This window comes from Notechis scutatus, chromosome 2 (assembly GCF_049901735.1).
Source record: "Notechis scutatus isolate UNSWTSFEM ecotype Mainland chromosome 2, rNotScu1.2, whole genome shotgun sequence".
In the NCBI taxonomy this organism is placed as follows: domain Eukaryota; kingdom Metazoa; phylum Chordata; class Lepidosauria; order Squamata; family Elapidae; genus Notechis; species Notechis scutatus.
In genome coordinates this window covers 3,794,167-3,806,776 of record NC_142010.1, presented here as the reverse complement: position 1 = coordinate 3,806,776, position 12,610 = coordinate 3,794,167, and the positions used below count along the sequence as shown (strand labels likewise).

General features: G+C 45.2%; 1 protein-coding gene across 1 annotated transcript in view; it reads right to left on the bottom strand.

Annotated features, from left to right (window-relative positions):
- Positions 1–1,373: 1,373 nt before the first annotated feature.
- The window catches only part of SLC44A4 (solute carrier family 44 member 4), a 92,818-nt gene continuing 81,581 nt past the window's right edge, over positions 1,374–12,610 (bottom strand). The window contains exons 16-21 of the mRNA XM_087952976.1: positions 10,170–10,264; positions 8,311–8,414; positions 6,916–6,989; positions 6,654–6,819; positions 5,074–5,158; positions 1,374–3,005 (exon numbers count right to left, since the gene is read on the bottom strand). Of these exons, the coding sequence (XP_087809102.1) occupies positions 2,899–3,005; positions 5,074–5,158; positions 6,654–6,819; positions 6,916–6,989; positions 8,311–8,414; positions 10,170–10,264 (631 nt within the window). The 3' untranslated portion in view covers positions 1,374–2,898. The remainder of the gene's footprint in view (positions 3,006–5,073; positions 5,159–6,653; positions 6,820–6,915; positions 6,990–8,310; positions 8,415–10,169; positions 10,265–12,610) is intronic.

Below are 12,610 nucleotides of genomic sequence, written 5' to 3'. Positions count from 1 at the left end.
TCCTGCCTTTATTATTGTTGTTACAAACTCAAGGCGGCAAACACAAAAATACTCCTTCCTCTTCCTAGTTTCCCCTCAATAACAATTCTGTGAGGTAACGCAAAGATACTTTTTCAAGAGGCAACTGAACTTTCTAGAATAGGGGTGTCAAAGTAGATTTCATTGAGGGCCCCACCAGGGTTGTGTTTGATCTCTGAAGGGCTGGGGTGGCCATGGCTAGGGGAGGCACTTGTGTCGGGGGCATCTGTGGTGCCAAGTGCTAAGGCAGAACTTCCCTTGAGACTCTCATAATTTTTCCTTCCTTCCTTCCTTCCTTCCTTCCTTCCTTCCTTCCTTCCTTCCTTCCTTCCTTCCTTCCTTCCTTCCTTCCTTCCCTTCCCTTCCCTTCCCTTCCCTTCCCTTCCCTTCCCTTCCCTTCCCTTCCCTTCCTTCCCTTTCTTCCCCTTCCTATCTTCCTTTTCCCCCTTCACTCATTCTTTCTTCTTCCTTCACCTCTTATTTTCCCTTCCTTGCTCTCTTCCCACCTTCCCTTCTTTGTCTTCCCTCTTTCCCTCTCTCCTTTCCCATCCCTTGCATGGTCAAATGCAAAAGGGGGAAACATTTATCTTTTTGTTTTGTTTTTAGTTCATTATGCTAGCCCTCTGGCCATAAGCTGGCAGAGCGCTGCAGGAGGCTGTCGTGACTCCTGAGCTCCGTTTTTGCTGGCAGGAGCACTGCGGGCTGGTCCTTTGCTGTTTCCAGGCCGGTCCCATGGACCAGATCTAAGCACCCTGAGGGCCAGCTCCGGCCTGCAAGCCTTGAGTTTGACACCCCTGTTCTAGAAAGTCCAGTTGCCTCTTAAAAAGGCATCTTTAGGACAATCATGACCTGGATGACGGAGAAGCTCCACTGACGTTCCATAAGGTGATTTGGGCCGAGACAGAATGACTGGCCCAAAGTCACCCAGTTGTCCTTTGCTCCTGAACCAAAGGTGGGTATTCAGCAGGTTCTGACCAGTTCTGGAGAACCAGTAGTGGAAATTTTGAGTAGTTTGGAGAACCAACATATACCACCTCTGACTGGCCCTGCCCCATCTATTCTCTGCCTCCCGAGTCCCAGCTGATCAGCTGGGTCTTCTTTGGTTGCCCTGCACAGGAGAATGGAGCTGGGAAACAGGTTAGTGGGGTGGGGAGGGAATGGAGATTTTACAGTATTCTTCCCCGGCCATGCCCACCAAGCCACACCCACAGAACCGGTAGTAAAAAAATTGAATCCCACCACTGTCCTGAACTCATAATCAGGAGCTATGATAAAATAAAAGAGTGGGATTACTGGAACTAGGTAAACTCTTATTAGCAAAACGAGAGAGTCAACGAACAGAAGACCGCAATCACTGTTATTTAAAATCATATTTAATTGCACATATTCTTTGTATAAAACAATTTCTTTTCATTTTTATACATACGAGAAAAAAGGTATGTACAGAAAATGCCTGAAATGGCACCCTTGCATAAGATATAAATTGATCCGAAGAGCAGAGGTTGTCCTTTGCGTCTTGCCATAATATTGTTTTTATGATTTTTTTTTTTAATGGCAAGAGATACCCTGGAAAGAAAAAAAAAAGAGGAAAACCAATGCAGAAGACTGCAGAAAGATAAAAGTGAGGGAAACAAAGCAAAAATAGAGATGACAGGAAGTTGGTGTGAATTAAGCTGGTTTGTAAATCATAAACTCAGGCCAAATGTTGGCATTGCAATATTAGAAATGGAGTTTATCCACAAAGGCACTTAGGAAATAAGATGGCCAACATTCAGCATACCGAAAACCATTTGTCATTTGGTGCTTGGCCAGTGCAATATTGAACAATTCCACCAGTAAGACTTTCAGAAATGGAATTGGCTCTACAGGAAAAAACAAACAAAAACAATTTGATCTGAAATATAAGATGGCAGGTTGGAATAATTACCAGTTTCAGAAAAGTCTTTGGTCGGAGAAGGAGTCAGAAACAGGAATTCAACAACACACAGGACTTAATCCTCTAAAAATAGTCAAAGATAAAAATATAAATCAGAGGAGACAGTAGGAACAGCCCTTTAGAAAATGCTCCAAGTATATCTGAAAGGCCAACCAGGTTCTAACAGTCACCGAAGCTGAAGAAGGATGGACCGAGCAATCGAAATGATTTGGACTCCCGACTCCTGCTCGGAAGTTCACATTCGGAACATCTGGACACCTGGTCCAAGACACTCTTCCATAGGGTATCCACTCAACGTGCCAGGGAAGCAGGACTTTTCTGAGATCGTTCCACACAAGGATGGTAGCCACAGGAGAAGATGTGCTTCTGAAGGACACGTTTTAAGGAGGAGCTTCGTGGTGGTTCCCCACTGCCTGGTTTGGCCTGGAATGTAGCTAAAAAAGCGTTGTATTTTACAAATGGAGCAGGTGGACAATCGAAGACTATGAAAAGAGCCCTGATTTTGACCCATCAGAAAGACAGTTGACCAAAACAAAGGCAAAACAGCCGCGATAGGTTGAATGATCCCAAACCAAGGAAGCGGAGTGGTCTATTCCGAAGCAGAAAAGGTTTGGGAAGACGGGAGATCAAAACAAGGATTCCAAAGAGACCATGGCACCAGAGATAAATTAAATAGATCAATTATTCATAAATAGTCCATCTGCGCAATACACAGCAACGTGCTTGTTTTATAAAACGGGGTTGCTTTCTGCGAATGGCAAAATATGGCAACCCAAAATAAAATAAAATGAGGAAGAGTTTCAAGTCGTGGAAATCCACAACATTGTACGAAGGGGAAGGGCAAGAGACATTAAGTTGTCTCCGATATGGGCGAAAAGAAATGATGAAGAAATGATAGGGACCAATAACATAAGTTGATGAGTTTCCTCCAGCCCCAGGTTTTTCTATTTGTCTTTAGCCTTCTGGTTTTTCTTGTTCAGGATCTTCATAAGAGACTTGGACATGTAATACGGCTTTTCTTGGGAACCATCATTTCGCTCCAGGTCTTCCACTACGGGGATAAAGAGAAGGTTGGCTAGTATGATACATTTCTTCTCCAACTTGAGACCCTCCTGGTCCTTGATACCTGCTGACTCCATGGACAACCCCCCTGAAATTCTCTTAGCAACATTTTCATAAAAGTACATCGAATAACAGAGATGGAACAGACCTTGAAGATCTTCTAGTCCAGGGGTCCCCAACCACCGGGCCGCGGACCGGTACCGGTCCGTGGAACATTTCCTACCGGGCCGCCGGTTTGCTGGGTGCCACCATCTTGTTTGACGAGAAAGTGCTTCCGGGTGAGCTTTTCCGGTTGGAAAGCGGCGTTTGGGTCCTGAAGGAATCCTCGTGCCTTAGTTTCATCGAAGGGGGCGGCTTCGAACGAAACTAAGGCGCGAGGATTCTTTCAGCACCCAAGGCAAGGCGAGCTGAGCGACCGTCCTGAAGCCGTCCCGAAGCGAAGCCCATCGACAAAGGTACAAAGGAGGAGTTGAAGGTGGCGGGGAGAAGCGGGGGACGGCTGGCTGGCTGGTCGCTCGGCTCGCCTTGCCTTGTCATGCGTGCTGATGCCAGTACCGGGCCGCGGATCATTTTGTGATGCCGGTACCGGGCCGCGGCACAAAAAAGGTTGGGGGCTACTGTTCTAGTCAACCTGCTCGAACAGATCCTATCCCAGGGCTGTCAAACTCCCAGCCTGTGGGCCGGATGCGTCATGCACTGGCCACACCCATGGGAAAAAAGTCCTGATAAGTCATATGATGCCGCTGGGATGACGTGAGTTTGCCACCCCTGCCCTATACCAATTCAGACAAATGGCTGTCCAATCTCTTCTTGAAAACCTCCAGTGATGGAGCACCAGGGGTGGGATTCTACTGGTTTGGGCAAACCGGATGTTAAAGTTACATCTGGTTCACTGAACCAGTATTTCAACTGACCGGCTGGCCCTGCCCACCCCATCTCTCCCCTCCCAAGAATCTCCACACGGTCCATTTTCAATGGAGGTTAAGTGCAGGGTCTGCACGGAGGCTCTGGGAGAGGGAAAAACGGGCTCTGGAGGCCTACCGGAAGCCAGAAACAGGAAGTTCCGGTAGGCTACGCCCACCCAGCAACCATGCAACAAACAGGTTGCTGGGATTTTTGAGTCCCACCCCTGTGGAGCACCCATAACTTCTGAAGGGAAGCCGTTCCACAGGTTGATTTGCCAGGAATGTCTTCTTAGGGACTAAGACTAGCTCAAGGAGACATACTGAGTTTGATACCCAGGGCAGGATTAGAACTCAAGACTCCCTCCTCCAAATCCACTACCTTTCACCAGAGCACCAGGTATATGTGTGACGAAACCCCAAATTGGAGCAGCTGCAACCTATCTCGAGGGGGAAGATTGGGGAAGGCTGGTATACTCTCTAGGGCAATGTTTCTTAAACTGTTTCCCCCCCCCCACGCTTTTAAAAATTATGGTTGACCCCCGCAAAAGAGCTTTTGTTTGTATGAGTTATGAAAAGGTAAAGGTTTAACACCACTAGTTGTAGCTGAATTTAGGAGGCAGTGCTCATCTCCATTACTTTAAGATGAAGATGTTTCCACGGACCTGTGGCCAGCATGACATCACGCCACAGTTCAAAGCACACAGCATAACACAGAAAGCTGTTAGCTTCCCATGAAGTGGTACCTATTTATCTACTCGCATTTACTGTTCATGCTTTCCAACTGCTAGGTTGGCAGGAGAAGACGCAAGGAACGGGAACTCACTCCCGTCACATGGTGGTAGGATTTGAACCACCGGAGTATAGACCTTCTCCAGTGTCTTTTAAGACACTGAGCTGCCATGTTTCCTTATATGGCTCATATGTATTGATATTTATTGTATCAAATATTAAAATTAATGCGTTTGCGACCACTACCACGTCTCACCATCGTTCTATGGGATTTTAATATTGTATTATTAAGGCTGGCAAATAATTTTGATCTCATAGGCCCCCGAGAGGATCTTGGGGATCCCTCAAGGTTCCTTGGACCACACTTTGAGAAATATTGCTCTTAGGGAAATGAGATCCAGAGATGTGAGAAGGAATACTCACAGAAACAGAGGAACAAGGTGTCAACACACATATTGTAGACACTGAAGAATCCTTGGGCGATGAGGTAGGAACCTACAACCACGGTCTAAAGTAAAAGAAAGAGAGGAAAGAAATGAGAGAGAACTGGAAGATGGTGAGACTTCAGTTTTAGAATACCGTGGGATGCTTTTCACTTTACGATATTCCTATCAGCCATGTTCTTAAAGATGCCAATTGGTGGTTCGCAATTTATATTCAGAATCACACAGTTGGAAGGGACCTTGGAGGTCTTCTAGTCTAACCCCGTTCAAACAGGAGATCCTATACCAGTGATGGCTAACCTTTTTGGGCTCCTCTGCCAAAAATTGTGCGCATGCTTGCACTCATGTGCCAGCATCTAGAAGGCAATGTGTGCCCCCCATGCCCCCCACAGGTGTGCGCAATCCCCACCCACCCCCGCTGCCCCCTTACCTGCACTGCGCCTCACAGCTGATTTTTGGCCGATTTGAGGCTTTTTTCGGCCTCCCAGAGGCTTGAGGAAGGCTTCTGCAGGCTTTTCAGGCCGAAAAGTAGGCCCGTTTCGTCACTTCCAGTATTTCCGGAAAAACAGGAAGTGATGAAACAGACCTAGTTTTCATCCTGAAAAGCCTGCAGAAGCCTTCCTCAAGCCTCTGGGAGGCCAAGAAAGGCCTCAAACCGGCCAAAAATCAGCTGTGAGGCGCGTGCATGCACAGTGAGGTAAGTCTGCCTGCAGCTCGCATGCTGGCAAAATGGCTCTGCGTGCCACCTGTGCCATAGGTTCGCCATCACCACTCTTTCCTTCTATTCTTTCCCTTATCAACTGTACCATGTCTGAAGAACACAGGAAGCAGTTCACAGTTGCCTCCGGTCTAAGACACTAGTTTACTAATGACGTTTTCTACCACTTTGCTAAAGTTTCTCTGACTCTTTCTCTCCACTCTTACCACCCTAAGCATCATTTTTTTTCTCTACCAATTCCATGCAATTTTATGCCAGCCAACTCATTTTGGGATTAGGGGCCTGCAGAATCTTTTCATAGATTTAATATTCTGTATGTACCACAGATAGTCCTTGATGTAGAACCAGATGCTTAACGATGGATACCCCCTTAAAAGCTACTTATGACTCATTTACAAAGTTGCAATGGACACACACACACACACACACACACACACACGATCCCATGTGGCATCCAGCTCACCTTTGCAGCCACTTGCAGTGTCCCACAGTTACAACTATGATTTTTTTTTTTTTTTGCCAGTTTCTGTCATTTATTTCTGCTTTCCAGCAAAAAAAAAATATGGTCACTGGGTAAAATGGATTTGCTTAACGACTCCGGCGTTTGTTTAATGACCACAGCATTTACCTAATAACTGCCACAAAAAATGGATTCAGTCACGGGATGCCTCCATTTATGACTTCAATGATTTATGACCATAATTCCAGACTCTGTGATGGTCATGTACCTCAGCCCTCAGATCCCAATTTTGGATCTTCCCTGTCCAAAATTGTTTTAAGAAGGTTTGAAGGAGGTAGGAAGAAGCCATGTAATTGCCCACCAAACAACCACCATGACATACCAGAATGGGCAACCAGTAGTAGTTGAGTACTGGGGATTTGAACCGGGGATTCTCAATGGGGATTCGCCCCGTGAAGAAGAAAAAGGACAGGATGCCGATTCCTCCAACCACCAAGAGCTTCCCAAACAATAGCAGCAGATCTGTGACTTTATCCAGGATTACGACTCTGCATTGAGAAGAAGAGAAAGGCGAAATGGAGATTGAATTTCCCTCCTTCCTTGGCCAGGTTGTCTGAGGGATTCCACTGTGCCAACTTGGTTACCTCATAATATTCCTCATCAGGAGATTGAAGGCGTTTTTGGCTGACACACAAAAGTTCTTACCATAAATGGCAATCTGAAATGGAGGATTTTTAAAAATTAGTTTACAATATAAAATACAAAATAATAATAATAATAATAATAATAATAATAATAATAATAATAATAATAATAATAATAATAATAATAATAATAATAATAATAATAATAATAATAATAATAATAGCGGGAAAGTAAGAGAGGGAGAAGAGAAAAGTGTAGGAAAAGGGGAAAATTGACTTACGCCTATAAAACGGTATAGGTTTCCTGCCTGAGCACGGGGTTGGACTAGATGACCTCCAAGGTCCCTTCCAACTCTGTTATTATTCTATTCTATTCTATTCCATTCCATTCCATTCCATTCCATTCCATTCCATTCCATTCCATTCCATTCCATTCTTCCCAACTCCTTTTGCTGCAATAAGATAATGGCCTCAAACGACAACTTTCTACTTTTACACAGTGTTATAAACTAGCCATTTCTATAACGATGAACCTATCTAATTGGTAAAACCCAAAACCAAAGTTTAAATTTTTTTTCCACCTCAAGCATAAAGTCCAGAAGTGGTCTCAAAGTAGAAACAAAAGTAATTGTGTGTTGTTGTTTTCTTTAATCAAAGGTGTCAATTTAGCCATCTCTGCTAACTCCGACTTTTGCAGCCATTCATCCATTGTGGAAATCAAAGTGTCCTTCTATTTTTGTGAGGATTTCCAAATGATGTTACATTTCTGAGGGAACTATAAGACTTCTCTTTTTTGCCTTCTGAAAGCACCAGATTTCTTCCTGGTTTTTAATATGGGTTGAGATGGTTCTATATCTCCCGTCCATATAATCTGAAACCTCAATGTTATCCGTCTCTCCTTTCTCACCTGGCTACACACATACACACACACACACCATTTGAATGACTGATTCATTGGAGGAAAAAGCTTGGAACTCAAGATTTTGATTAGTTTAACACACACACACACACACACACGCTTTGCCAAAGTGTTTGGTTTATTTCATAATTAAGCCAGCCACTGTGGTTTAGTTTAATGGCAGTGTTAGCCATCACTGCCATCATATACCATATGAGCCATGGTGGCGCTATGGTTAGAATGCAGTATTGCAGGCTATTTCTGCTGACTGCCAGCTGCCTGCAGTTTGGCAGTTTAATTCTAACCAGCTCAAAATTGACTCAGCCTTCCATCCTTCCATGTCAATAAATTGAGGACCCATATTTTTGGGTGGCAATATGCTGATTCTGTAAACCGCATAGAGAGGGTTGTAAAGCACTGTGTGGTGGTCTAAGTGTTATTGCTATTGGTACTTTTAAGAAAACCTGAATTGTTTAATAATAGCAGCCATGACTCACCATAATGTAAGCATTACGGTTGAGGAATTTGAGGAATTTCTCCAAGCACCAGAAGCAACATTTCAGGCAGCATAGAAAAAACTTGGCAACTGGATTTTCGGAATCTGCAAATATCAAAGCAGAATTAGAAGCACAGTAAGACCGACATGGCTTTTGTCTGAAAAATGTTTTTTTTTCAAAAGGCAATTGGCCTGGTTTTTTTTCCCCTTGAGGAAGAAGAAGAAGAAAACATTTCGCTTCTCATCTAGGAAGCTTCATCGGTTCTGATGATTCATCAGTTCTGACAGAATCAATTTCTGATCCTGCCAGAACTGATAAAGCTTCTTGGATGAGGGGGGAAGTGTTTTCTTCTTCTTTCTCAAGGAAAAAAAACACCAGTCCAGCTGCCTTTTGAAAAGGCACCTTTGAGACAACCATGAATAGAATAGAATAGAATTATTTATTGACGAAGTGTGATTGGACACACAAGGAATTTGTCTTGGTACAAATGCTTTCTGCATACATAAAAGAAAAGATACACTCGTCAAGAATCATAAAGTACAGCACTTCATGATAGTCATACGGTACAATAAGCAGTCAAATCTGGACGACTGAGAATCTCCACAGACATGGCTATGATTATATCCCGGTTTAACCCTCAGGATATGGGCTGAGCTGCTATGGGAGGAAGAACCCTGATGTGCAGCGGTTAGAATGCAGCATTGCAGGCAAATTCTGTCCACAGTACGGAATTCGATCCTGACAGGCTCAAGGTTGACTCAGCCTTCCATCCTTCCGAGGTCGGTAGAATGAGGATCCAGATTGTTGGGTGGAAATATGCTGACATGGTAAACGGCTCTCAAAGAGTACTGTGACACACTAAGGGGCAGTATATAAGTCTAACTGCTATTGCTGCTATTTTTTTCAGACTATTGTTCTGAAGTGGTTTGGTAGGAAGTAAGCCACTTCAAAATCTGCAATGGTGGCGCAAAATCTAGGTTTAACATAGCCCTGTAAGCAGGGGTAGGTTTGCAGGGGTTCAGGAGAGCCCCTAGCTAAGATTTTGTGCAGGTCAGAGAACCGCCAAATCCCAATCCTGGCTGGCCCCGCCCACCCCACCCCTCCCGGGAGTTTTGAATCCAGGAAAGTGCAGGGCGCACACGGAGGCTCAGAGAAGGCGAAAAATGGGCCTCCCAGAAGTTTGGAAAGGCCAGAAACGGGCCCATTTCTGGCTTCCAGAGAGCCTCTGGAGCCTGGGGAGGCCATGTTCACCCTCCTGGAGACTCAAGGAAAGCCTTTGGAGCCCAGGGAGGGCAAAAACTTCCCCCCGGCCATGGTGCAGGAAGGTGACTAGGCCACGACCACCGCTGAAACCGCCTTTGGGAAAGGGAGTAATGGCCAGCTGAGGAGGAGAGATGCAGCTCTCCTCAACCCTGCTGGCGGTCTCCCCCCTTTTCACTACCTCTACGGGGTGGCTTAGCCCCGAAACCAGCCGGCTCGGGGCGCTCCAGCGGCGAGCCCAGACCAAAACCATGCACGATCGCAGATTTCTGTCTGTCGCCGAAGAAACTTCAAACCGGAAGCCATCCTTGCTAAGCTTTTTGAAGCCCACCCCTGCCTGTGAGTGACAATCTGTCTACATGCTAGACAAGGTGCAGATATATAGGAGCTCCTGCTGTATGCAAGCAGTTCTATCCCTATTTTGACTGCATGAAAATGGAGAATGTATTGTTGTCACCCAGCAGTTGAATTCCCTCTCCCAAACCCTTCCCAACTTTGAAAGACGGTTCACCCCGGTCATGTCCAGCGATCCTTGACCCAACTGATGATCTGCCCATAACGGCTATTTGGTCATCAAGTCAAGACAGTTTGTCACTTGCCTTTGAACTTGTGGTCCAGATATTCTAGTACCATGCGTATCAGTTGAACGATGGTGAGGATAAGAGAGCCGAAAGCTAGTGACCCCATGTGGAATCTGTGGATAAATTATATAGTTATACTTTATTTATACTCTATTTAATTTATGTCTCACCTTCATATTTTTTTTACAAATAACTCAAGATGGCAAATACATCTAATGCTCCTTCTTCCTCCCGTTTTCTCCACAACAACAACTCTTGTGAGGTGGGTTGGGCTGAAAGACCGGGACTGGCCCCAAGGTTACCCAGCTGACTTTCATGGCTAAGGCAGAACTTGAACTCAGCGTCTCCTGCTTTCTACACTGGTGCCAGGGGTGTCAAACTCTATTTAATTGAGGACCGCATCAGGGATGGTGTTTGACCTTGGCGGGGCAGGGCGGGGCGGACTCGTGTTGGGGGGGGCACCTGTTGGTGGCCAAGTGCTAAGGCAGGACTTCCCTCAGATCCTCCTTCACTCTCATTATAATCTTGTAGAATAACAGAGTTGGAAGGAACCTTGGAGGTCATCTAGTCCAACCCCCTGCACAAGCAGGAGAATCTATTCCAAGTATTGAGCTCTACCTAGGATCAAACTCACAGCCTCCTGATTGTGAGGCGAGAACTCCACCTCTAGGCCACCAGAACCGATTCTCCTTCCCTTCCTTCCTTCCTTCCTTCCTTCCTTCCTTCCTTCCTTCCTTCCTTCCTTCCTTCCTTCCTTCCTTCCTTCCTTCCTTCCTTCCCTTGTTTTCCTCTCCCTATTCATTCTCCTTCTTCCTTCCCCCTCTTTCTTTATTTTGTCTTCCTTGCTCTCTTCCCATCTTCCCTTCTTTTTCTTTGTCTTTCCTCTTTCCCTTTCTCCTTTCCTGTCCCTTTTTGCATGCTGGAATGCAAAAGGGGAAGCATTTCTCCTTTTGTTTTGTTCTTAGTTTGTTTTGCTAGCCCCCTCCGAGCAAAATCAGAGTGCCCCCCCCCCAGGGCCCCAATTTTGGCTGCGACGGCCTCCTGCAGCCCTCTGCCATAGAAAACGCACCTTGGGTTCCATTTTCGCTGGCACAGGCACTCCTGGGCGGCCTGGATCTACGCATCCTGTGGACCAGATCCGGCCCATGGGCCGTGAGTTTGACGCCCCTGCACTAGGCCAAAGTGGCTCTAAATCAGAGGAGATTGCACTTACATGTTCCATTAAAAAAAAAAACTAAAAATGAAGATGCATTTGAGGAAACTAAAATAGAGGCAGAAGAATTCACATACAGGTGGTCCTCACCTTTAAACCAGATTTAGTGACAATTTGAAGTTATTATGGAAAATGTTACTTATGACCGGTGCTCGCAGTTATGACTGTCACAGGATCAAAATCTGGTTGCTTGGTAAGAGGCAAGTATTTACAAGGGTTTCAGCATCCCAAGATCATATCATCACCACTTGCAGCCTTCCCAGATGGCTTTCGACAAGCAAAAATAATGGATTTGCTTAATGACCACACAATTTACTTAACAACTGCGGTGTTTTGCTTAATAACTATGGCCAAAAAGGTCATAGAAGAATCAGAGGTGGCTCGTTTAACAACTGCTTTGCTTAGAAAGTTGTTAAGTAAATTGTGTGGTCATTAAGCAAATCTGCTGGAGGCAGAGAGCCCCCAATAACCTCAGAAAGACAAGCAGCAAGGGAAAGCTTTTAATAGGCTCAATTGAACTTCTGGGCATTCAGCCAAGAGCATTTCACACCTCGTAAAAGTGTTGCAAGCTAGATAAACAATCCACTCAGTGCTTATGAGGGACAGAAAATCAGACAACATAGCCACTAGCCTCTGAAGGGATTAATTCCCCAATAATAAGAATCACGTAACTCACCAGAAACTCCACTAAGACTCCAAGATCCTTCTCACTATTAAGCTTGGTTTCACCCAGTCTTTGATTTAAATATTAAATGCACAAAATAATAAACAACTTTTTGGTATATGTCTTTTTTTAGGTAGTTAGGGCAAAGAAGCGACGTCGAGTTGGCCATGCCCACCCAGCCACACCCACCCAGCCAGTCATTAGGACAGAGAGCCCCTTGCTAAAAAAATTTAAGCCTACCCCCAAAATCCACCATGCTGAAACCATTGTAAATACAATAACGGGTGTGTGTGGGGGGTGGTGGATGAAATGTCAGGGAGAATGGTATTCAAGCATCCGTTGGCTTCCGTGAGGCACTGCTGGCATCTCAAGGACACACCGAGAAGATTTCCCAGCGTGGCTACCTGATTCCCATCACATAACGAACAGAAGAGATTGGTGGATGTTATGGACAGTGGGTGAAGGAGGACATTGTGCAGGAAACCCAGAGTGGGTTTCGCTTCTTCTGTGCCAACGTGGTTTATTCAGTAAAGTTTTATACTCCTGCTAAAATAATTTCCCAGTACTTCCTTTTTTTCTGGA